The following is a 23,166-nucleotide window of genomic DNA, read 5'->3' as shown; positions in this document are numbered from 1 at the left end:
GTACACTCAAGCTGGAGACTTGAAATTGTGTGGGTCATGTCTGTGCAGTGTGATGTGTTGTGCCCATTGTTTGTCTGGCTTATTAGATGCCAGGCCCCTAGTGGGGCCTGACATTGCCCGTACCTCACCACACGGAGCTTAGTAGGGTGTGCCCAGTATCACAAGTTGCTCTGGCAGGTCCTGCCAGTTTCCTGAATTTCAGTGGCTAGGACCTAAAAAAAAAATTTATGCATTTGCCAATAATGCTTAATGGGATTGCTGTTAGGAAATCGCTGGTTGGGGTTGAACGCTAGAGAGAGAGGTGTTAAAAAGGTCTAATAAGTCAGGCAAAATTTTGATACGCTAGATAAAAGTGTTAGTTGTCTTAGAGATTTACGCTACACTGACAGAGAATGAAAAGGAACTGGGGGTAATTGAGCAGCCAGATATGAAGTTTACTGAGCAGTGCAAACAGTCTGCAAGAGTAGCTCATGGTGTTTTGTCAATGATATACAGGAATTTTTCTAGCAGGGATAAGGGAGGGAGAGAGAGAGAGAGAGAGAGAGATTTTATTGGTGCATTAGCAGCTTTGGCTATAATGTGCCAAGACCAGCAGGGATAAGTAGGTGATTATCCCCTTACATAAGGAAATGGTCAGGCCACACCTTGAGTACTGTATACAGGTCTAGAGGCCTCATTTTAGGAAGGATGTAGAGCTATTGAAACGAGTACAGAGAAGGGCAACAAGATTAGTGAATGGAGAAAAGGGTTGCTCATACAAAGAAAGGCTTAATTTTTGCAAATTACTGTGTCTAGAGACTAGGCACCTGCGAGGTGATCTGACTGAGGTGTATAAAGCCTTGAATGGTTTTAACATGCTCAATGCTGATGGGATTCTTCCACTTGCTCAGAATAATCACATGTGAGGGCATAAATTCAAATTGAGAAAAAACAGTTGTAGGATAGATGTATGGAGGTTTGCCTTTAGCTAGCGTGTAGTTGATTGCTGAAACAAACTTCCATGTCGTAGAAGTTGATAGCTTAGATTCAAGGCAGAACTAGACAGACATTTGGAGCAAGCGGGTGGGTGAAATTCGCAGATGTTTCTTTCTTTTTTTTTTTTTTAGGCTGATGCTATATAAGCTTGCATTCTTGCATCATGTGCCTTTCATACTGCTAATCTCACAAGCTCAAGCTGCAATGGATATATTAGTCAATTTTTTGAAGGAACTGAGGCAAGTAATGAGACAATGCATTGAGGGTTTTAAGGGGGAACTTAAGAAATATCAAAGTGAAATCTTTAAAACAAACGTCATTTTAAGATTCATAAATAAAGATTAATTGAAATCATGTTTGTTATTAAATAGTATTGTTTTTAATTACGGAAAAATAAATTGTGTATTAAGTGGATGGTTTTAAAATTAGAGACAAACTGTCTAATATTAAGTGTATTCTAGTTTATATAATCATTTTACACAAATAATATGTAGGTATATACTTATTGCTTTTCTCTAATATCTGTTTTTTGAACCTGTCTTTTTATCAAGTTATTGAGAATTTAAAAAAATAGGAGGTAGATTTAACTCATCACTGATATAGTGAGTAATGGTTATAACGAGGAAATTCTATCAGTCCCTGGATGCTCATTACAATCAAGTTCGATGGTATATACATTACTAAATCTCAGAAGCATATTTTTTTGTTTTATTAGTTACCATCCAAACTGTTATAAAAATTTCATTTGCAAGGCAAATGAAGCAAAACAAATTCAGGAAGAGGAAGCTGTATATGGGGAGGATTACCCATCATGAGACTGAAAAAACTGGAATAGTTCACCCATCTTGTGGATGATGCACGCTGCTTCACTTGTCTTCCTTACAGAAACATCCATCGTGACTAAAGTGGAACAGCTGGTCCTTGAAGACGTGTCACTATAAATTTTATAGGAAATTAACATTTGCCATGGGTCTGTTTGCACCATAATGCCCGAGTTCTTGAGAATGTCTAAGGTCCAATGAATTCCAAAGAATTCTCCTCAAGAGAACTACAAGAGTTCTGTACTATTTCTGATCATAGATGGACACTGGTAGAATGAACATGACCTAGAAACAAAACAGATGAACAAACAAGGGAAACATTCATCTTCATTCCACAAAAAAGCCAAGGTTCAATTATCTGCCAACATGGTCATGATGGTTACCTACCAAAACGTAATATCATTGGAAGTACTACAGAAACTTCCAGAGGGTGTCAATTGGAAAGACACAGGAATCCACCAAAGGGAGTCCCCTCCTAGCCAACAAAACTCTACTCAAAAGCTGTTGCTCTCATAGTAGATTTTGCAAATCACACATGGTTTATAAATCTGCAGCACCCACCTTATTCTCCTGTTGCCATCAGGCTTTTTGTTCTTCCCTAAGATGAAGAAACCGTTTTAGAGCTGCAGATTATAGAATGACGAGGATATAATTAATGAAATGAAAGCCTGGTTGGTGTTCTGCTCAAACTGAGCATAAAACCAGCTCTATTCAAGAGACCCAAAAGAGCTTGTACACATAAAACATGGGTAGCTCTAGAGGATGAAATTGCCAGCCAAGTTTGAAAACCATAAATCAAATGTTTCTAAGTGATGGTAAATGTTTACTGATCACCCGTTTTGTATACATGGGGCAAAGGAGATTAATTTGAAAGTGGGCTCCCAATCCTTTCACAGCACCAGAAAAAAAAAAAAAAAAAAAAAAAAAAAAAAAAGTCATCAGACAAAGGAGGGGGATTTTAATTTTCATAAGGAAAATGTTAAGCATTATTTGAATTAGGAAGTCAATAAATGCAACTAACAAAAATCAGGCAGTAATAACCTTTTCATACCTTTATGACAAATGAGTCCACTCATTTGTTATAAAGGTATAAAAAGGTTATTACTGCCTGAAATCAGTTTGCATGAGATGAATACAAAACATAGTAACAAGCATAAATGAGAACATCTGCTAAGGCAGCCTGAAAATACTTCACAAAAAAAAAAAAAAAAAAAAAAAACCACACGAACACTAGAAGAGACTGAATTAGATTGCTTTAACCATTGGCTTTGGTTACATTATTAACGATTATAAAGAGATAGCAGCCAAAACAAGGTTTTTTTTTTTTTTTTTTTTTTTAATATTTGCATGTAACTTTTCTTTTGCTGAGGGATCCTAAAGAAACAAAAGCCCAGAAAACTCCTATTATAACACATGTATCATTGAAGAGTAAAATGGAGATGTGTATGAAACCACTTGCACACATTTAATTCTATTCTTCAATGATGCGTGCATTATAATACAAGTTTTGTGGTCACTCTTGAATTAAGTGGTAAGCACCAGTATATAGTTATAAATTAGTCCATGCACAATTACACCTGTGTTTGCTCATTTACAAGTCACACTTGGGGGGACCAAAGGCCTGGCAATACAGCAGTGTTTCATAAGAATGTGCAATCTCACTGCTGCCACATAAAACTGACAATTTCAATCACTGGAACTTGAACTTGTTCTATCTCCTCCCTATATCCTAGATTTAATCTGAAAACTTAACATTTCTGAGGTAACACATATGATTCTGACGAAGAAGTTAAAGCAGGTATTAAAGCCAAAAGAATTTTACTAGAACAGCATAAGGTCTGTTCGTCCTTAGTTAAATTAAGGACAACTTTACAAATAGATTATTCTTTTTGAAATATTTAAAATCTATCAAAAGTTATGGAATATAAGGCAGTACTTTTCAGTCCAACTTTCTATTTATTAATGATACTGATGTAGGTATTTAACATTTAAGGTCAATGCTTGCTGATAATACAATGATGATAAGAGTAGTTAAGCAACAGACATTAACATGCAGGGATAAATTTAAATTTTAACATTATAAGTTTAATGAGAAGATAAATGTAGATGTTAATACATATTTACACACAGGTGCAAATAGGAAATGCTTTTATTTACAGCCCATCCATGCTACTAATCTAATGATACATATATGGCAGTATCATTGCTCTATAATGCCTATATTCTGTAAATGCATCAACATTGCAGGTATGCTGCCCAATACAACAACAGTGAAACTGTTAAACCCCCAAAACACCCTTTTTTTAAGACCGGGTCATTTATTCATTGCAGATGGTATGTTCTTAAAATCAATTTTATCTGTCATGCCTCTTTTATAGGTATAAAAGAGGCACCCTAAATGTTTCAAAGAAATATTTTGAAATCTCATACACAGGTTTATGTATTACAGTAAAAACAACAACAAAATAATAAATTAAAAAAAAAAAAAAAAACCTTTTAAGCATATTTTGTCCATTGTAGTTTATTCACATGTGATGAGTCTTTTCAAGTCACTACATGATATTATCCTACAAATTTAATAACACAATTCCTTAAAAAACATAAAAATGAAGTGTTCTGATGATAACAAAATGGCACTATGGGAATGTTATTATCTGAAGTGGAGTAGAAAATAGAAATTAAAATGTACCAGGCCAAAAATTTCAGCCTAGAATGCTGTGTAATTTGTTCCACCCATCATCCCACCCATTCCACCTCCGCCTCCACCACCTCCTCCTCCACCTCCACCCATATGGTGATTGCTGTATCCTCCACCCATTCCACCAGGTGAATAATAGCCACTTCCTCCTCCTCCACCCATTCCTCCACCTGAAAATAAAAATTACAGGTATAAAGTCAGTTACTTTATTCCATTTCATAAATAGCAATCTCAATAAATCAGTAGCTATAACTATATTATGAATAATGGTTCACTCCTTTGCAGTAAACACTGGATGGGGGGGGGGGGTAAATTGTGTAGAATGATTCAGATTTAAAAAGAACACACACAATATAAAGATAAATTAAAGTTTGGGATTAATATATCTGTTTACTAATTTTATTCTTGGCAAAATACTAGCTTGCATTACCAGCTATTTATAGCTTATTGTATTAGTATTAAAATTGCAGGCTGCAGCCACTTTAGTGTATCATGGTGAAATCAACAGAACAGGCTTCCAAAACCATTTCAAAGATTTCACTGAAAGTGATTTAAAAACGAATAAAGCATTCAAGGGAGTCATTTTCACCTTCAAGCAGTATTATTTGAGAAGAAACATGGCTACTGCTGGTTCCTTCCCATTAGTATGGGAAGGAAGCAACTATTCTCATGCAGTTTTTGAAGGGGTATAACTTACTGCACTCAATGAGTTCTTAGGTGGACTCTGGCCAAATTAAACAATGTTAGTTACTTCCCACATTAAACTTGAGTGACACTATCAAAAAAGTTCCATGTTATATGGACCTATGATTTAGATTTAGACAAAAGGATTTAGCTTTAATGGAGGACTCTACTGTTGGTTTCAAAAGAGAGAAAAACCAAAGTAATCAGTCACATGGGAACAAAGATACCAAAGTGTGTACAAATTAATGACCTGCTGCAAGTTAAAATAGAAACTCTGGAAGAGTCAGAACTGCATCCACAAAGATGACTGCCTCCACGATTTTTGATTTTCCTTGCTACTGATCTTAGACTGAGTAGCCTGGAGTGAACCACTTCATTCTTTGGATCAGCTAAAAGACTGGAAGGACCTAAGGAGTCACCCCTGAATCTAATAATACTTCATTAATTAACTTCAGTGACCTGAGCTGGATAAAAAAGATGAAAAGTGGAAAAGGAAGTTTCACATGCATGGAAATGCAAAGAAGGAGCAAATCAGATTTTCCCATCAAGTAAACATTGTTGGCAAGCCACTGACAACCCAGCTGCATAGCTGGCAGAAGTGTGCCATCACTCTTTACAGTGTAGAGCTTCTCTGTTAACAAACTGAAGCAATGCAAAATTTGTATGTAATCTGCAACATTGTTTACTTGAAAGCTTTTAGGGCAAGTAAGGTAGCTAGGGTAGATTTCACATAGTTATTTAAAAGAAAGTGGTAAGAGAATGCATCAGACAATTGTCTAATTTTCAAAAGCAAGAGATTGGGTAACCAAAGAAAATAAGAAATTTTAAGAAAAACTGTTCCCCCAAACAAATACTGCACTAGAAATTAAATTACTCTGACAACATACTTTTATATTAAAAGACAATCACAGGATTGTTCACCAGTGCAGTACGTTCAAACAGCTTACCTAGGCTGTTTCTGCCTGTGGATTGTCTGTTATATGATTACTACCAGAAGGACACTGTTGCAGACTTTACCCTCTTCAAAAATACTGAGTAAAAATTTTGTTCTTAAAAATGGCAATACTCATTAGACGTGGCTTGTCCAGAAAGAGATCTGAACTCAGTTTTTGTTTTTCCTCACTTCAATGAACGTTCTCCTACATTCAGAACTACCATCACAAATTTTTAAAATGGCAAGTTTTGGCTTGGATAATTTGTTATATTTCAAACTTTCTTCTGCACTTGCCACTTCTTCAATAAAGTACAACTGTACATCAATTTTTTTCTCCTCTCATAATAGCAGCTAGCACATTTCACCCTAAAATCAGCAGAAATGATGCTGCTAAAAATCTACTGCATCATCTGTTTCTTTATGCATTTGATAACACCTAGAAGTACTGGAACCTAGTCTGGGAGGGGGGAGGGGAAATAAATAAATATATATATATATATATATATATATAGATACAGTCAGTTCTTGTATAGCACGATACTTGTGTTCCTAGAAACCCTCGTGTAATATAAACAAGAGGCCCTATGGGAAAAATAGGGTTAATAGTTGTAATAAAATACTTATTTTATTACAATTATTATGTAATAAAATATTGCTAATGCTTTTGCTTCTATTGTAAGCAAACTTGTTCTTTGTTTGATCTTCTATCCAAACAGATGATAGCCATTCCATCTTTTCCAATTCCTTGTGTATTGATCTAATGGATTTTAATTACACTTTTGAGTTGTTCCTGCTATAAAAGTTGTTTTTATTTTATGTGCATTCTTTCTCATTCTCTGTGTTGCCTCATTTAGGCCTGTAGCATGTGCAATATCACATGGTCTTTCATTTCGCTCAAAGTGTTTCACAATTTCATATTTTTTCTCTATCGACAAAGGAGGACTGGCCTTACCGGGGGAAACCCTGGTGGGGCGGAGGCCAGTGTGATTTTTGCAATAAACTCTAGTATGAGGCCACTAAAAAATTTCCCGGGTAAGAATTTTTGACCCAGTTTAGCGAAACTGGTGATTCGCTAAACTTATTCATTGGCGGGATAAGTTTTTTAGCTAGCAAAGGCGCTAGTTTGAAATTTCTAATAAATATTACATTTAATATTAAATTGTTTCTTATTTTCATTTCAATGCCATATGCTTGCATTTCACTATGTACTGTCTATGTATAGTCATGTTATGAAGGTACATACATAGACAAAATTTTAGACTAGTTTTTCTTATATATTTCATACTTTGGAATGGAACCCCTTTATTACTATGGGAGCCATAACTCAGTATTCGCAACATTTCTCAGAAACGTAACCCCCGCTAATAGGGGGGGTTTACTATACACACACACACTGGATTCCGGTTATTTGGGCTACCAGTTAATCGGGGCAGCAGTTCATTTGGGACAAATCTTGAAAACCAGAACCCAATCGAGAAAATAGCCAGGGTTTACTTTGCTTAATTGGGACAGCATGCTGTTTAATCGGGGCAGGAGACCGCATCGCTGGAGATTACCCTACAATTGTGTCTGACTGTACCACCTATTCGGTCGGATTTCTGGAGGTCACAACCATAAAACAATAGAAACAATTAACAGTCACCTGTTTATTGGGCTTTTCTGTTAGTGAAATCTATCATAAACGGATAGTAAATTTGATCTTATTAAATTTGCGATAATACTGACAGCTGGAATTCTGTGGGTTATTATGGTAAAATGTGTTTACACTTCCATGCAATCTTCAATCATATAAAAAAATAATTTTCAGAATCTTTTCTTTATTCCTATTTTTAAAGCTTTGTAACTCGTTACGTGTTACTTGCAATTTGTGTGTGCCGTGTTTTTTGTTATTGATTGCTTATTTTTTTACTGTTTTAAATTTTAACCCCCACCCGCAAATGTCAGTGAACAGAAATGTCAACTAGTTTAGTTAGTATGTACATATTACAGTATATTAATTATTCCGATTATCACGTATCATTTAATTTTTTAATTGGTAAGGTAATAAAGGGTAAATTTTTGCTTAATATATCTACTTTTATAGCATGTGGATAATATTCCTCCTATTTTTGCTAATTAGAATCGCTGTTTAATGACCAGCGCTTACTGCACATCGTATAGTGAAGGGCACTTTGCTATGGCGATTTTGTCGTAACGTGATTTGATTGAATTAATTGTAAAAGGTGGGGGGTTTACATTGTATTTTTAACTATTTATGTGAAACTTCGGATAATTGGAGCAGCCACTTAATCGGGCCAAAACGCACTAGTCCCGATGTGTCCCAAATAACCGGAATCGACTATACATATAAAAAAAGCTGAAATCTAACCTTTTCTTTAAATTCACTTTTATTTGCGAGGAAAAAAAAAAAAAAAAAAAAAAAAAAAAAGAAGAAGAAGAAAAAAACAGCTTACCAAAACAGTTAACTCAACCTCACGTAACAGACTGTTATAGAAGAACATGTTGGAATAAGAAATAAAACCCACATTTGGAGTACAAGACGGCTATACAAAAGACAATGGCTTACGTGTCAGATTCTTGGCATCAACTGACAGATGACAATGCAATACAGGGCATGAAACCAAATTGATCAACAATGTGAGCATACGGAACCTAGGGAATGAAGGGTCCAAAGACGGGTAACTCGCATGGTGAGATTGGCGAAAGAGCATCCACAAGAGGTAAGACTTCGGAAACTATGAGACTTCAGAGGAGACTGGATTGAGGTGTTTAAGGCTCAGAGTTTTTTCAGAGTCTAAATAAAATGAATGTGGATAAAATTTCAAGGTTATGATTCTAGAACTAGGGGCCATAATTTCAAGTTACGAGGGGGGGGGGGAGATGTTCAGACTTGATTGCAGGAAGTTTTATTTTAGACAGCGAGTTACAAATTACCGGAATAAGTTACCTACATGGGTGGTTGATGCTGACAGTTTGGGGAAAATCAAAGGTCAACCTACAGGAGGAGAGAAACACACAGGTTTTCTATTATCAGTTATTATATTTTAAAAATTTTCTGACTATTATTTTATTTTTATTCTTCATTTATTTTTTGTTATTTTATTCTATTTTTTATTTTATTAAATTTTTTTGGCTGGTGATGCATAAGTCATAGGCTTCCTTGCACCATGTGGCTATTGCTAATACTAAAACTAAAATTTAATATCTAAATTAAGATACGAAAATTAATGTTCGCAAATCAGGAAAATTCTACTGACGCAATCTGCATTCAAAAATAATGCAGGGTGTCCCAAAGTGTGGACTGCAGCCTAGTACTGGTCCGCCAAAAGAAAATACCGGTCTGCGAACAAATTATTTGAAATATACCTACATAAAACTATAAGAAAATGTCCTTATTTCATTTCCTAAAATATATCAATTTTTGATAATAAACAAAGAAATGAATTACCTATCTTTTGTTATATTTACTGATGTTAATGAATAACTATTTGTTATTACTGGTATGTTAAATGTCCTAATGGTAGTGTCATTATTTCGTGAACCTACAAGTATAATTATTGAACATACATTAATTTATAATAATAGGTGGTCTGTGTGTGTGTGTGGGGGGGGGGGGGAGACTGTGAACACCGGTCCGTGCTTGAAAATGTTTGAGAAACCCTGCTATATTACACAATATAACAACTAAGCCATATGAAATATGAGAATATTACTTAAACTGAAGGATTATTTTAAACAAAAATTATGACAACCACGATTCAAAGGTTATGCAATGTTCTGGCCTCTGCACTGTCTTATCATTCTGCTTGAATTCTCTCCATTGCTCTACTTCCATCCTAGCTTAGTAGTTCACTTCAATACTGGGATAAGGCACGTGTTACAGTTCTCCCAAGTTTAATTATAGTCACTAATGCCAATTAAAAATCTCTTATGAATGGTTTAGTGGTTGTGTTGATTCTTGGGAACAGCTTTTAGAGGATTTCATCTTAGCTCATGATTTTACCTACTGTTGTATAAGTGAATCAAGCACTGATTTGGATTCTGGTTTATCTGAAAAAGCAAGTGACACAGGATTACTACCTTTCCGGTCTCTTCCATAATACTGGCAAATACCAAATATTTACCTTTTCTTCGTCCAAGTTCTTCACCTTCATTCAATTCAACACAACTTTTCATAGTACAAAATTTCTTCTCGGCTCTTTGTCAGGGCTGTTCTTTCTGTTGCTATTCAGAATGCTTTATTTTGGACTTCCATTAACTAAGAATATTCCTTTTTGGAACTATCAATTGAATGCCCTCCTTAGGTGAGTGCATCAAACATGGAAGTCTTTCAATGCAGAGATGCTGGAAGCAAACTTTAAGATGAACTACTTCAACCAGAGGTAGTTTGCCTTAGAGAAACCTGAAGAAATTTTCATGACATATAAAAACTATTACGACTCACATATGTAAATTATGGCAAAAATTAGTTCAGTCATGTGGAAATTCTAAACCTTGTTGTCTTTTGTATAAGAATTCCCACAATAAGATCTACTACACTGAGTCTGTATATAAAGGACAACACAGAAACTTTGGAATGGTTGTAATTTATCAATGCACTTATTGATCATCTTATTCTTGTGAATGATCATTCAACTGATCTGTGGAAGTAATAAAGCATACTCTCTGATAGAAAACCTGCACCTTTTATGGACAGAACTAAAATTGGCTATCTCAAAAATGTTCTAGATTAGATCTGGAAAATATTTTATTATCAAATTTTCGGATATTAAACCCCAATGTCATTTGACCTCATTAAACCCCATTATAATTTATCAATGCAATTACTGATCATCTTACTGTGAAAATAATAAAGCATACTCTCTGACAGAACACCTGCACCTTTTATGGCTGGAGAACTAAAATTGTCTATCTCCAAAATGTGGACTAAAAAATGTCCTAGTTAGGAAAACATTTTTATTATCAAAATTTTGGGGTATTAAACTCCAAATTTATATTTTATTGTACAATTAATGTTTTATGACATCCTTAAGTAAGTAATAAAAAAGCCTAACAGCATTACTTATTATTTGTGAAAGCTTTGAGCATACTTGAGTGCCAATAAAATCTCTTATTTAGTTAATCAAGAAAACTCCTCATCACAAACACAATTTGTATTAGTATTAGCAATGGCCACATGGTGCAAGGAAGCCTATGACTTATGCTGCACCAGCCAAAATAAAAAATAAAAATAAAATTATAATAACTAGGGGCTTCTCCCCTGCTCACTGCGCTGGCTTCTTTGATAAAATAAAATACTTACAAAAGCTTTCAACACTGTGTGTCTCTTGGTCAACTATGAGAATACATAAATACATTACTATATCTATATAATATCGGTGTAGATACACCATAGACAACTCTTAAAGAAAAACTATGGTCGTAGTGTGAAAGGCATGATTCTTCACAAATAGTTACCAAGTATTGCACTAACTAGCACAAATAATGCCCCACTAATACAGAAGACTATTGTTACTTATTTTTGGCGGGTGTCTTTCACACTACGATCATAGTTTTTCTATTAGAGTTGGTTATTTAAATAAATAAGTTACATATGGAAATCAAGAATGGTACCACGTGGTCATGTTAGATAAACATAGCGCATGACCACACTTAAATAGAAGCCTGTTTTACCACATTAAAACAAGCTTCTGTTACGTACTTTTGTATTTGTTAAGTATTTCCATGTAATATGCATCTCTCTTCTCCCATTGGCTGAATAAATATCACTAGGAGGAAAATTATTTTAATGTATAGAAAGGTAATAATAAATAAATAAAATAAAATAAGAATAAAATTTGAAAAAAAGAAATAATAAGAGAAAAGGAAATAGACAACCTATGCATTTCCCTCCTCCCTTAGGTAATTATTCAGCTGACCTTTGAATTTTCCCAAACTGTAGCTCCGATTATACATGTAGTTAACTTATTCCAGTAATTTATAACTCCCTAGCTAAAATTAAACCTCCTGCAATTCAGTCTAAACATCTCCCCCATTACTTAAAATTATGCTGGATTCCAGAATCATTTATAACCGTGAAAATTTTGTCCTCATTCATTTTACATATGCCTCTCAGAGCCTTAAACGCCTCGACTGTGCCTAGTTTCCAAGTTCAGCAACCCCCATATTCAAAGTCTTTCCTCATATATGGATGCCCTTTTGCCGATCTCACCAGGCAAGTCACTTGTCTTTGGACCTCAAACACAATGTTTTTCTTTAGGTGCGGTTAAAGAATAGCTTTATATAATGGGATTATGATGTCCTTATTTCTACTAGCTATTTTTCGATAAATCATCGAGAGGACAGCATAGGCCTTCCTTGCGAGCGAGCGAGAGAGAAGAGAGAGAGAGAGAGAGAGAGAGAGAGAGAGAGAGAGAGAGAGAGAGAGAGAGAGAGAGAGAGAGAGAGAGAGAGAGATAAATGATAAAGTTAACTGTTATGAAGAAGATACGAACAACTCCATAAGATATAGGATATACTATTGCAAATGCAATATTTTAATTTGTGATAGTAAACTTTTAATATTTAACTCCTTCCCCACACCAAACAGAAATGGTTAAAGGTTCTGTATCAAATTTCATTTGGTTGGCCGAATGCTTCACACAACCATGGATTCAAGAAGTGCTTCTTAGTTCCACATCATTTCCACAGGAATAGTACCAGACAATCCTACATAACTCTTATAACAACCTTATCACACTCCATCAGAAATTAATTACTGGACTGAAACATGCATGCGGTGTTATAGCAAAATTAAAAGCAGTAAGAATTTTAATTACTATGTGGTAAAATCTCTAGTACATGCTGCTATCCAATCAGATACTGCTTCACTGAATTTTTCTGATAATTGGATGCAGGATTATCAATCTTTTACTGCATTTTAAGAAATCACAAGGAAATTAAAAGCATGGTTAACTGTAGAATCAAGAAATGCACAAAGGTTGTAGACCACTTGGCAGGAAAATTAATTACAACGAAAGACAACAAGTTATTAAAGTTGGAAGACAAAAGGAATATATAAGACTGAATATTAGAAATATAAATAAACAGCAAAATAGCTGAGAGAAAGTAGGAAGCCAGTTAAACAGTTTATTAGTAACAATTATCCAAACAACAAAATTCTACTAATAAAAGTGTGTAAGTTTATTTTAACCCATGGTTAAAACAGACTTAAAACAGTAATTGAGCTGTAAGCAGTTTAAGAAATAAGGGGAATGAACAATGAGGAAATAAAATTGTTTTTGGTCATGTTAGATGGCTGCTTTATTCTATAACAGTGAGCACTGTAATCACTGAGTGTAACAGATTTGGATGAAGGTAATTTTCTAGCAGGTCTGGAAGTCCTTAAACAAAAAAAAAAAAAAAAAAAAAAACCCCTGGATCAATGCTAACAATGAAGCCTTTTTTGATAATCATTTCTACTCACCATAAAGATAGAGATACCATTGGAGTTGTTGTATTCTTGGAAAAGGCTTACTAATTATCTTTTCAGTAAATGCATAATCAAATATTCATTCAGTTGCACAATGCTAACTAATAATATGGCATCCTGCAAATCTGAAATCTGGTAAGCTCCAACTTCTGACCCATACTCACTGCTAATGATATTTATGGTGCCTTCTTTAACACTTTCTAATCTGCTACTATTTTGTTAACATACTGCAATATTGTTTATTTCCAGGTATCACATTATTCTGAGATTCTGTATCATCAGCAGTAAAAGCCTGCACCAAATTTCTACAACAGTAAATTTAATTTCTACTCAACTATTAGTGTGTACTTTTTATTGCTTTTTTTAAACAACTGTTAACGTAAGGATAGTGTGGACTATTTAACCATATTACTGGCAAACCAAATATCTGCTGCTTATCTGATTATTTCAAATTAAAAAAAAAAAAAAAAAAAAGTTTGAGATATTATTTGGAATCTTTTATTACCTTTAAGAAAACTGGTAGGCTTTTCTTCGTATCGTGAATAAAGTTCAAACATCTCACCTCCAAAGCGGCCACCTCCGCTCATGTGATTCCCCATTCCTCCTCCAAATCCCATTCCACTTCCATGCCCACTGCCTGAGCCAATAGGACTACCACCAAATCCTCCATGTCCACCACCCATTGGGCTTGGTGTAGAGTTTAAGAAGAGTTCTATGTACCTGTGTTCTGAAGAAATTGGGAAAAAAGTAATACTGTAAAATGTTGCACACAAGAATAAAAATATAAATAACAATAATAAGGTGGGTCTATATTAGTTTATACATATAGTGCAGTGTACACTGCTCATTGTGATCATGGATAATGCTATCACTTTTATGAAGTACCAGATGTATAAGAATACATAGCAAAGAATAACATTTTTTAATCAGGGCTTAGTTTTTGTTACTGCTTTTTTGATGTATTGTGGTTTTGACACGTGCAGAGTAAGTGATTACATAACAAGCTGTGTGTCTAATCCGCTGTTGTTTCTTGCAGTATGTATGGTGGTTGGTGGAGTGTTACTCAGTGAAAGAAAGTTTATGTACAATATTTATGGAAAATAAAATAAAGTTTATGCAAAATTTACGTACCCCAACCAATGTTTTACAGTAGAGCATTAACATTTACTAAATTCTTGATTTTAATATTTTCCTTCTGCTGTCAATGGTTTTTATGGATTTGTAGAAACAAGGGTTTCATTTTTACCACTGACTTTCTGGAAAAAATAGGGAACAGTAAAATTAAAAGTATTTTATGTTGCTTGATTTGAAAGAATTCTTTCTGCACACTACACATTTTTATGTATGCATTTCCACTTTGCATCAATAAACTACGTTGAAAAGTTGCACTCTTGTTTCATTAGTTATCATTATCAATTAAACTGTGGCCCACAGTGATCACAATAAGCTGTCCACTGTATATATTAACTGACAGCAGTGTATAACATATGATATATATAATCAGCAATGAAGAGAAACCATAGTAATTAGACTATTGGAATATGACAATCCACATGAAAAGAAAGGTTAGAAAATTCTAAAATTAAAAGCTGATAACAAAAATAGATAACTGCCTTTTACACTAAGTAATTCAACAATTTATCCTTACCCACAGACTAGCACTTTTCATTTTCACTGCATTTCTCAAGCAATGATGACAAAGTATAAACTTAACAGTATAATAAATTCACAATGTTCATAATTATACATTATAAACCATGTTAATTTCATATATAGGATTATCTGAATATTTTGATCTCACTATCATTTCTCTGACCAATGATAGTGTTTTAAAGCATTTTAGGTAGGGAGTATTTGATGTACAACTAAAGAAATTTGAAGTTTCAATTGGGACCTACAACCTGTGAACAGACAGCAGCATGGCTTTGTTAAAACGAAGTCTTGTCTAACCAATCTGACTGGATATTATGATGTGGTCACAAAGGAACTGGATGCAAAAAATAATCTTGATATCATATACTTGGATTTGAGAAAAACTTTTGACACTGTTGCACATGGAAGATTACTGTACAAATTGGAGCAGTATGGTGTTAAGGGCAAGTTGCTACACTGGATAAAAGGATGGTTGAATGGGAGAAAACAGAGTGGTAATCAATGGACAATGCTCTTCATGGACTAATGTTATTAGTGGAGTTCCATAGGGGCACATGTTTGGCCCACTGTTGTTTTCTGTATTTATCAATGATATTGATGATGGTATATCAGGCATAATGTCCAAATTTGCAGATGATACAAAGGTTGGTAGGGTTGTTAATGACAGTTAGGTTGGTACACTACTGCAACAGGATCTAGAAAGTTGAGTAGATGGGCTGAGAGGTAGCAAATGAAGTTTAACACTGACAAATGCAAATTACTGCATATGGGTAGCAGTAACCCCAGAGAAATGTAACAACTGTGTGGTGTTGCACTCAGGATAGTGGTTAAAGAGACCTGGGAGTAATAGTGCAGTCAGATATGAAGTTTTCTGAGCAGTGCAGACAAGACAGGCTGTAAGACTAGCTCATGGTGTCTTGTCAATGATATACAGGAATTTTTCTAGCAGGGATAAGGAGGTGATTGATCCCTTGTATATAGCAATGGTAAGGCCACACCTTGAGTACTACATACAGGTTTTTTTTTACTTAATGTATGCAGTCATAGCTTCTGTGATTTTTGCTTTAAACATACAGGTCCTCTTTATAATGTGGTTCGCTTTACGTTGATTCACTATAACACTGTCACAAATCGCTACAACACTCTTTTACCAGCTTACAGATTGCATTTTTGGCATATTTAACGAAAACGTTTCATCTGATGGAGTCGATAGCTTGAAATGAACAGCAAAACAGCATTAAAAGGTTCCCATGCTAATTTAATTGCAGTACAGTGACTTGTTACGTAGTTCCGAGATAACATTTAAAAAAAATGATCAAGTATATTGCCTGTAATATTTGTGTTATATGCATTTATCTGAAGTTTAGTCATCACTCAATACAGTATTAGACATTGTGCGAAATGGACAGTTTACTCGAACACTGTATCATAATTAATGCAATTAACGCAGTTACATATTTGAAGAGTTAATAATGGCGATTGTCGCCGTTATTTGGTTTTTAGGAGCATTAGTAACTAAGGCCATATTGCGCCGGTGATATGCGGTCGTCATTCCCTGACCTTTCTGCATCTTCCGTATTTGGTGGTCACGGGCTCGAACCCTGGTCTAATCAAGAAACGTGTGCTACGCACTGCTGCTCCTGCCCAGCTGGCTACGGATGTGCCCTATAATGGTGGACAAGAATGAAAAGGCAACAGTGTCTGGATACAGTACGAAGCCTATAAATGTAAGAAAAAGACTGAATTTGAAAAATAAATTAGACGTTTTGAAGCGAATCAATTCTGGTCAATGACAAGCGAATGTGTACCACAATTTAAGGACTGGCAGGTTTATTTCATAATTCAAACGTATTTGCTATCACTCTGCAATCTGCCCAATTAATAGATAACATACAGTGCCTTAAACTGTCCAATTCCCTGCTTCTGAAATTAAAACCCATGTCTTTATCTTTAACTACTGCAACATCTTTCTTCATCTTGTAGTGTCATTTGATTTATGAGTAATGAGATCAAGAATATTCTCCCCTTAGTATTTTCTCCAACATGCTGGTAAAATAATAATCATCCAGTTTATTTAAAAAAAAAAAAATTCCCCCTGGTGAGTTCTCCTCCCACTTATAAATATGGGGCAGATTGAAGTCACCCATAACAAGACATTTGCACTTGCTTGCCCATTCCATTTGCATGTAGAATTCCTATGCTGACATATGAAGCATAAAAGGAATAGAAGAGAACACTGAGAATATATTAAAAAAAAAAAAAAAAAAAAATATATATATATATATATATGGACTGGACATGGCAGTGAAGCCAGCAAATGAACTCATTAATTTTCTAGGAGATGCAATTTGTTATACACAAATTGCATCCCAGTTTTGTGTTTAAAAAGACAGCTGTGGGTGAATTTAAATCAGTGAATACAGATAGGTTATTTGAAACAAGGTTTTTCGGGATACTGTAAACATGCAGAAAAGGAGAATACCATGAAATCCATGAGGGCATGGCACACTTTCAGTTTTAAAAAAATAAAAATAAAATTCTCACCATATCTGAATATAAGACAATAAACTGGTCTTTAGAGGATAGCATGGTTCCTGGTTTTCTTTGATCAACCAGTCAGGGCTCATTTAATCTCTATTATGACATCATCTCACTTCTCCTATTTGCCTGGGCATCCTGACCACAGAAAGGAGGTCAGGCGTGCATGTGATCGTGAGTGGGTATATAGGTTCCACACCATAACACTCTGGATGGCTTAAATGGCAACCATTTCTTAACGTAACCAATCCAGTTATCAAACCAAATCATTAACTAGATGGAAAGTTAGTTTTTCTTGCTGTGTTCACTGGAGGAAGTCATTAGCATTGTTTAACCAACTCAGCTATGAAATCACAGTTGATGGTAAAATCTTTTTTTTTTTTTTGGGTGCAATTTTATAGGCTGGTATATTAATATGATAAATGGCATTCTTTTTAATAGAAGATGCTATTACATTCATTAAATGTAAATTACTTTCATGGTGACAGTTTGATCAACAACCCTCGAGTATAAACCCAGCATTAAAAAAAAATAATAATAATAATAAATAAATAAAAATAATAGAATTTATTGGGTAATTGTCTCCTTGTTGAACACCATTCTACAAGAATAACTGAAAACAAATGAAAAATAACAAATTAACACAATGACTCCCCCCCCCCATTCTCTTGAAACATTTTTTTCCCATTTTCTTTCGACAGAAAACTACTAAGGTCACTCAATTCACTGAAAGCAAATTTTCAGGCTACAAAACTGACGGGCAGGTGCCCCTTCCAGGAGACACCCAGCATGATTATCATCATAACAATGCTGCAATGGTAATCATACAGGATTAGTCTTGGTAATTATACTGGCAATGGGCTCTTCCACACAGACACCTGTTCAAGATTTCTGTATGGAACAGAAATGAATGCATTGGTAAAAATAGAAATTTTTACCAATGCATTCATTTTGTCCATGTTGCAAAACTTACATCAATGAATACACAATTTTTTTCTTTTCCTTTTCTTCAATGTAGGTAGCAGCTTATGCCATAATTTATTTCATGTCTTTAGATACACCATTTACCATCTTCTTCTGGCATTATAACCCATTGTGGGCTCAGCCTTCTTGAAGATGTTCCATCAATAAGCCCTCCAAAAGTCAGACTTCTCCAACCTCTTATTCTCATGGTCTTCAAGTCTTTTTCTATGCCATCCATTCATCTTTTTTCTCTCACCTTCTTCCCTGTAGGTTTCCACTTCATCATACCCTTAGTTGTTCTGTTATTATCCATTCTCATAACATGTCCCAAACAGGAAGTCTCTGGCTCTTCACAAATCTGACAATGTCTGCACCTGCACCCTAAACAAGATGGTCAAGTTCACGGTACATTGTCATCTAATAGGATCCATCAACATCTCATATAGGCCCAAAAACGTTTTGTGAAATTCTACGCTCAAACACTCTCAGCAACTGCTTATCTTAATGTCACAACAGTTTTTTTTTTTTTTGAAACCCCAAACACGAAAGGTATCAAAACCTATAGCACTTAGTACCGTGCATGGGTTGAAGGAGAAGTATGGGGGGGGGGGGGGCGGCAGAAACTTTGCTCTAGAGACTAAACATGGGTTTCACCACTTCAAGCATCCAATAAGCAAAGTGGTGGTATTTCACCAGTTGATGAAAGTCATCTAATGAGGCTTTTATATATTCTTAATTTTAAATGTCTACTCAATACTCCAGACTTCAATAATTTTTCACATGTATAGAGGACTTATTGGAAATAGAGTTGGAATGATTTATCTGCAAACCCGGGCAGGTAAAATTCTGACATGCTCGAACAAAAAGCCTCTGGTTCTTAAATTTTCAAGGTTATTTGCTGTCCTCTGGAACTGCTTCACTATCCAGCCGGGCCACTGTTTCCTATAATGTTCCTTTAGTCCTACTGATAATAGGGACATCATCAGTATATGCACAGATCTGAACCATCTTTATGCCTATGTGTCCGGTCACTTCTAATTTTCTGAAAACCACCCCCAAAGCCACCTTAAATAAGAGAGGCAATGTAGGGAGTGCATCACCTTGTCTATTCTCAACACTGTTTTAGAACCAGCTAGGGCTGTTCTTATGAGCATAACAACCTTTGAGGATATGCCCACGAGAAGATCATTTTCTCAGAGTTGAGGCATTAAAGGCTTGTTTGAAATCTACATATAGGTTACATAAATGTAGCTGCTCACCATAATGAAATTAAGATTATTAATATCTTAAATTGATATCTTAACTAAACCGGATTAATTAATACCAACGCGTTCTGAACTTGTACGGTTACTTCAAACCTGTTTATATCAAAGCAGATGTTATTTTGATCATTAAACTTCAAATTCACAAACGCTGTTAAATCCAATCTGAGAAAACATATACGAGAAAAAACAGTTACACCAAACACAGAGCACGCCCAATTTCACACATTCTACATTTTTTATACAACATAAGACAAGACAGCAAAATCATCAAGTAGGAAAAAAACTAAATTTAAAGCAAAGGTTCCATACTTCCATACTTAACAGTGAAGCCTTATTTCTTTCATTGATGAAAATTACAGAGAAACATGAGAAGGATGACACGACAATTAAAGTCTCCCTTGAAAATTGGCAGGCATTTTATTTTATTTATTTATTTTTTATAATTTTGATAGCATTATCTTTAATTATAATATAGGGCATTAATCTAACATCACATGAAACTTACGCATATTAGCTTTGTCTTTACCCATAGCTTTCACAGCCTCTTCATGTGTAGCAAATTCAACATCTGCTTCCCCGGATGGACGTCCAGAATTATCATACCTAATCCGTACACTAACTGGATTCAGAGGTCTGAAAAACTAAAGGACACCAGTGTCAACATTTAAAACTTAACGTATGGTTCAAAACTAATATCTAATGACAGAACAATGTTTTCACAAAATTAATTTCACACCTAATTAAAATGAAATGAAGAAGACCCAGAAAAACTGAATAAGTTCAAACATTAAACAATTAAAGGAATGTTTTACAATAACTACCGTTAACAAAGCCATTGCAATAATCACAAAGCAAGCGATGCTTATTATGCTATAACAAATGTATAACATTTTCTAATAAGAGATGGGGAGAGTCAATATACTAGAGGAAATTATGGGAGAAAGGTGTGAAGATGCAGACTTCTGTAGCTACTACAAACGGATAAGTTTTCTTAGAAATTTTATCAGATTTCTGATTAATTAACATATTAATTTGCATTTTACATATAGACTAAATAGGCTTAGTAGCATTCATTATATTATTTTATTAAATTTACCTAATGATTTTGTGAGTTACAACTCGCTACTCATACCGCCACCATATCGATGTCTTGGCGGGAATATCATAGCCTGTAACCAGTAGAGCGGAAGATTAGTAGGGTTTTAATTGTAATAAATAAGTATTTTGAAGGTTTTAATCACTTTTTGGGCATGTCTTTTGTATTTAGCTAAGGATACAACTAATTTAAAATTGGGATCGTTATGGTATAGCGTGACTTGATAGCTAAAGTATAACAAACTATATAGCAGAATAGGTATCACTGCTTTAGCATAGTATAGAATTGTATAGTCAAGTGTACTTTAGTCAATTAAATTTATTAACCTTATCAATTTGCATTGTTAATTAATTACATCTCATTTAAACGGAAATCATGCCCCAAACTAGAGTAGCAAAGCAACGTGCATAAAGTTTATTATTATTATTATTATTATTTTTTGTTTTGTTATTTGGAGAATTGGCAACTAAGGCCATACTGCGCCGGGAATATGTGATGATCATTCCCTGACCTTTCCGCATCCTCCATATTTGGTGTTCATGGGCTCGAACCTCGGTCTAATCAAGTGTGCTACGCACTGCTGCTCCTGCCCACCTGACTAAAGAGGCACCACGTGCACAAAGTAGTGGCAGTGATGTGGCTCAGATGAAAACCGAAGGGGGCAATTCTCCAACACATCACAGCCTAAAAAAATGTGCAACTTGTGAAATGTTTGCGGAATTTCTAGAACAAGACATGACCAAGCCAAGGATAATGTCTTTGTGTGTGCTAGGTGCACAGAGTGTCAAAAAATTAGGTACCAACTAAGTGTTCTGATGAGTTTCTTTGAGAGTTTGAAGAGTAGGGTAGATAGATGCCCTTGAAGGAATTAAAGAGGGGGGGGGGCAAACAATCAGCTGCCCAAATTTGTTGAAAAAAAAAAAAAAAAAATGCGAGATAGGATTAAATTTGAAAGTGTCTGTAATTCTGCCCAGACACGATAGGAGGGAGTATATGATGAGAGCCTTGTCAATCAATTTGGCCCTGGGTAGATTATGCAAGGCTCATGGGATAGAATTTTTCTCAGAGTGGTCTGTGTTTGTTAACAGGAAAGATTGTTTCTACATGGATGGGATACACTCAAATAAAAAGGGTGCAAGATTATTTGCTGATGCTATCGAGGAACTGTTAGGTGGGTCAGTAACTTGTTGCTTGGGGGATTCAGAGACTAATAGATTAACAGTAGCCAGAGGCAGAGGTGAAAGTGATTCTTGCACTGCTTACCTACTGGAATGAGCAACAGCCTGGAAATTTCCAGGATGGCTGGGAGTTATCATGGAACACGTAAATACATGGACTGTGTTAGGATAACTAACAGTAGTAAGAATAGGTGCATGTATACCAACGCTAGGATAGTATATAAATTTGATGAATTTGAGGTGCTTATGGAGATATCAAAGGCAGATATTGTTGGAATATCAGAGACGTGATGTCACACAGCTATAAGGAATGCAGACAGGATAGAAAGGGAGGAGGCATTATACTGTTAGTTAGGAAATATAAAATCTAAGGCAGTACATCTAGTTAACAAGGGTGGCCAGCAAAAAGTTGAGTCAATTTGGTGATGCTTAAGCACTATGAAGGCAAAAATGAGTAGGAGTTTGTTATCAGCCTAATGATTTTGATGTGTACAACGAACAGCTGTACGGAGCAACAGAGTAGGGCTATTAAATCAAAATGTTGTATAATGCGAGATTTTAACTTTCCAGATATTGACTGGAACTTGTAGTTATTCGCAAACAAGTGGATGACTGTTTTCTATAGCAGCAGCATGCTCGCGACACAACTAGGAGTAATACTCTTGATCTAATCATCAGCAGTGATTATGATGTATTAAGAATCTGTAGAGAACAGAACCACTAGGTAGCAGTCATCACATTGCACTACTCTGCGATTTACTCAAAGAGATGTAACTACCATCAGGGATAATGGGAAAAGTTTTACTTTCATAAAGTGGTCTCAGACAGTTTCTAAATTCTATACACTGGGACTAACTGATGATGTTACCAACAGCCAATTCTAAATTGAA

General features: G+C 35.1%; 1 protein-coding gene across 2 annotated transcripts in view; it reads right to left on the bottom strand.

Moving 5' to 3' along the window:
• Positions 1-4,419: 4,419 nt before the first annotated feature.
• LOC150083780 (heterogeneous nuclear ribonucleoprotein H2-like) overlaps positions 4,420-23,166 on the bottom strand; it is a 166,577-nt gene continuing 147,830 nt past the window's right edge. For both annotated transcript variants that reach the window (XM_090377485.1, XM_090377486.1), the window contains 3 exons: positions 20,508-20,643; positions 14,089-14,310; positions 4,420-4,664 (listed from right to left, as the gene is read on the bottom strand). In XM_090377485.1, the coding sequence (XP_090233611.1) occupies positions 4,504-4,664; positions 14,089-14,310; positions 20,508-20,643 (519 nt within the window). In that variant the 3' untranslated portion in view covers positions 4,420-4,503. The remainder of the gene's footprint in view (positions 4,665-14,088; positions 14,311-20,507; positions 20,644-23,166) is intronic.

This window comes from Mastigoproctus giganteus, chromosome 7, assembly GCF_048544385.1.
Source record: "Mastigoproctus giganteus isolate SK-2022 chromosome 7, ASM4854438v1, whole genome shotgun sequence".
In the NCBI taxonomy this organism is placed as follows: Eukaryota; Metazoa; Arthropoda; class Arachnida; order Uropygi; family Thelyphonidae; genus Mastigoproctus; species Mastigoproctus giganteus.
The sequence above is the reverse complement of the archived record's forward strand: the minus strand, read 5'-3'. Positions and strand labels throughout refer to the sequence as shown.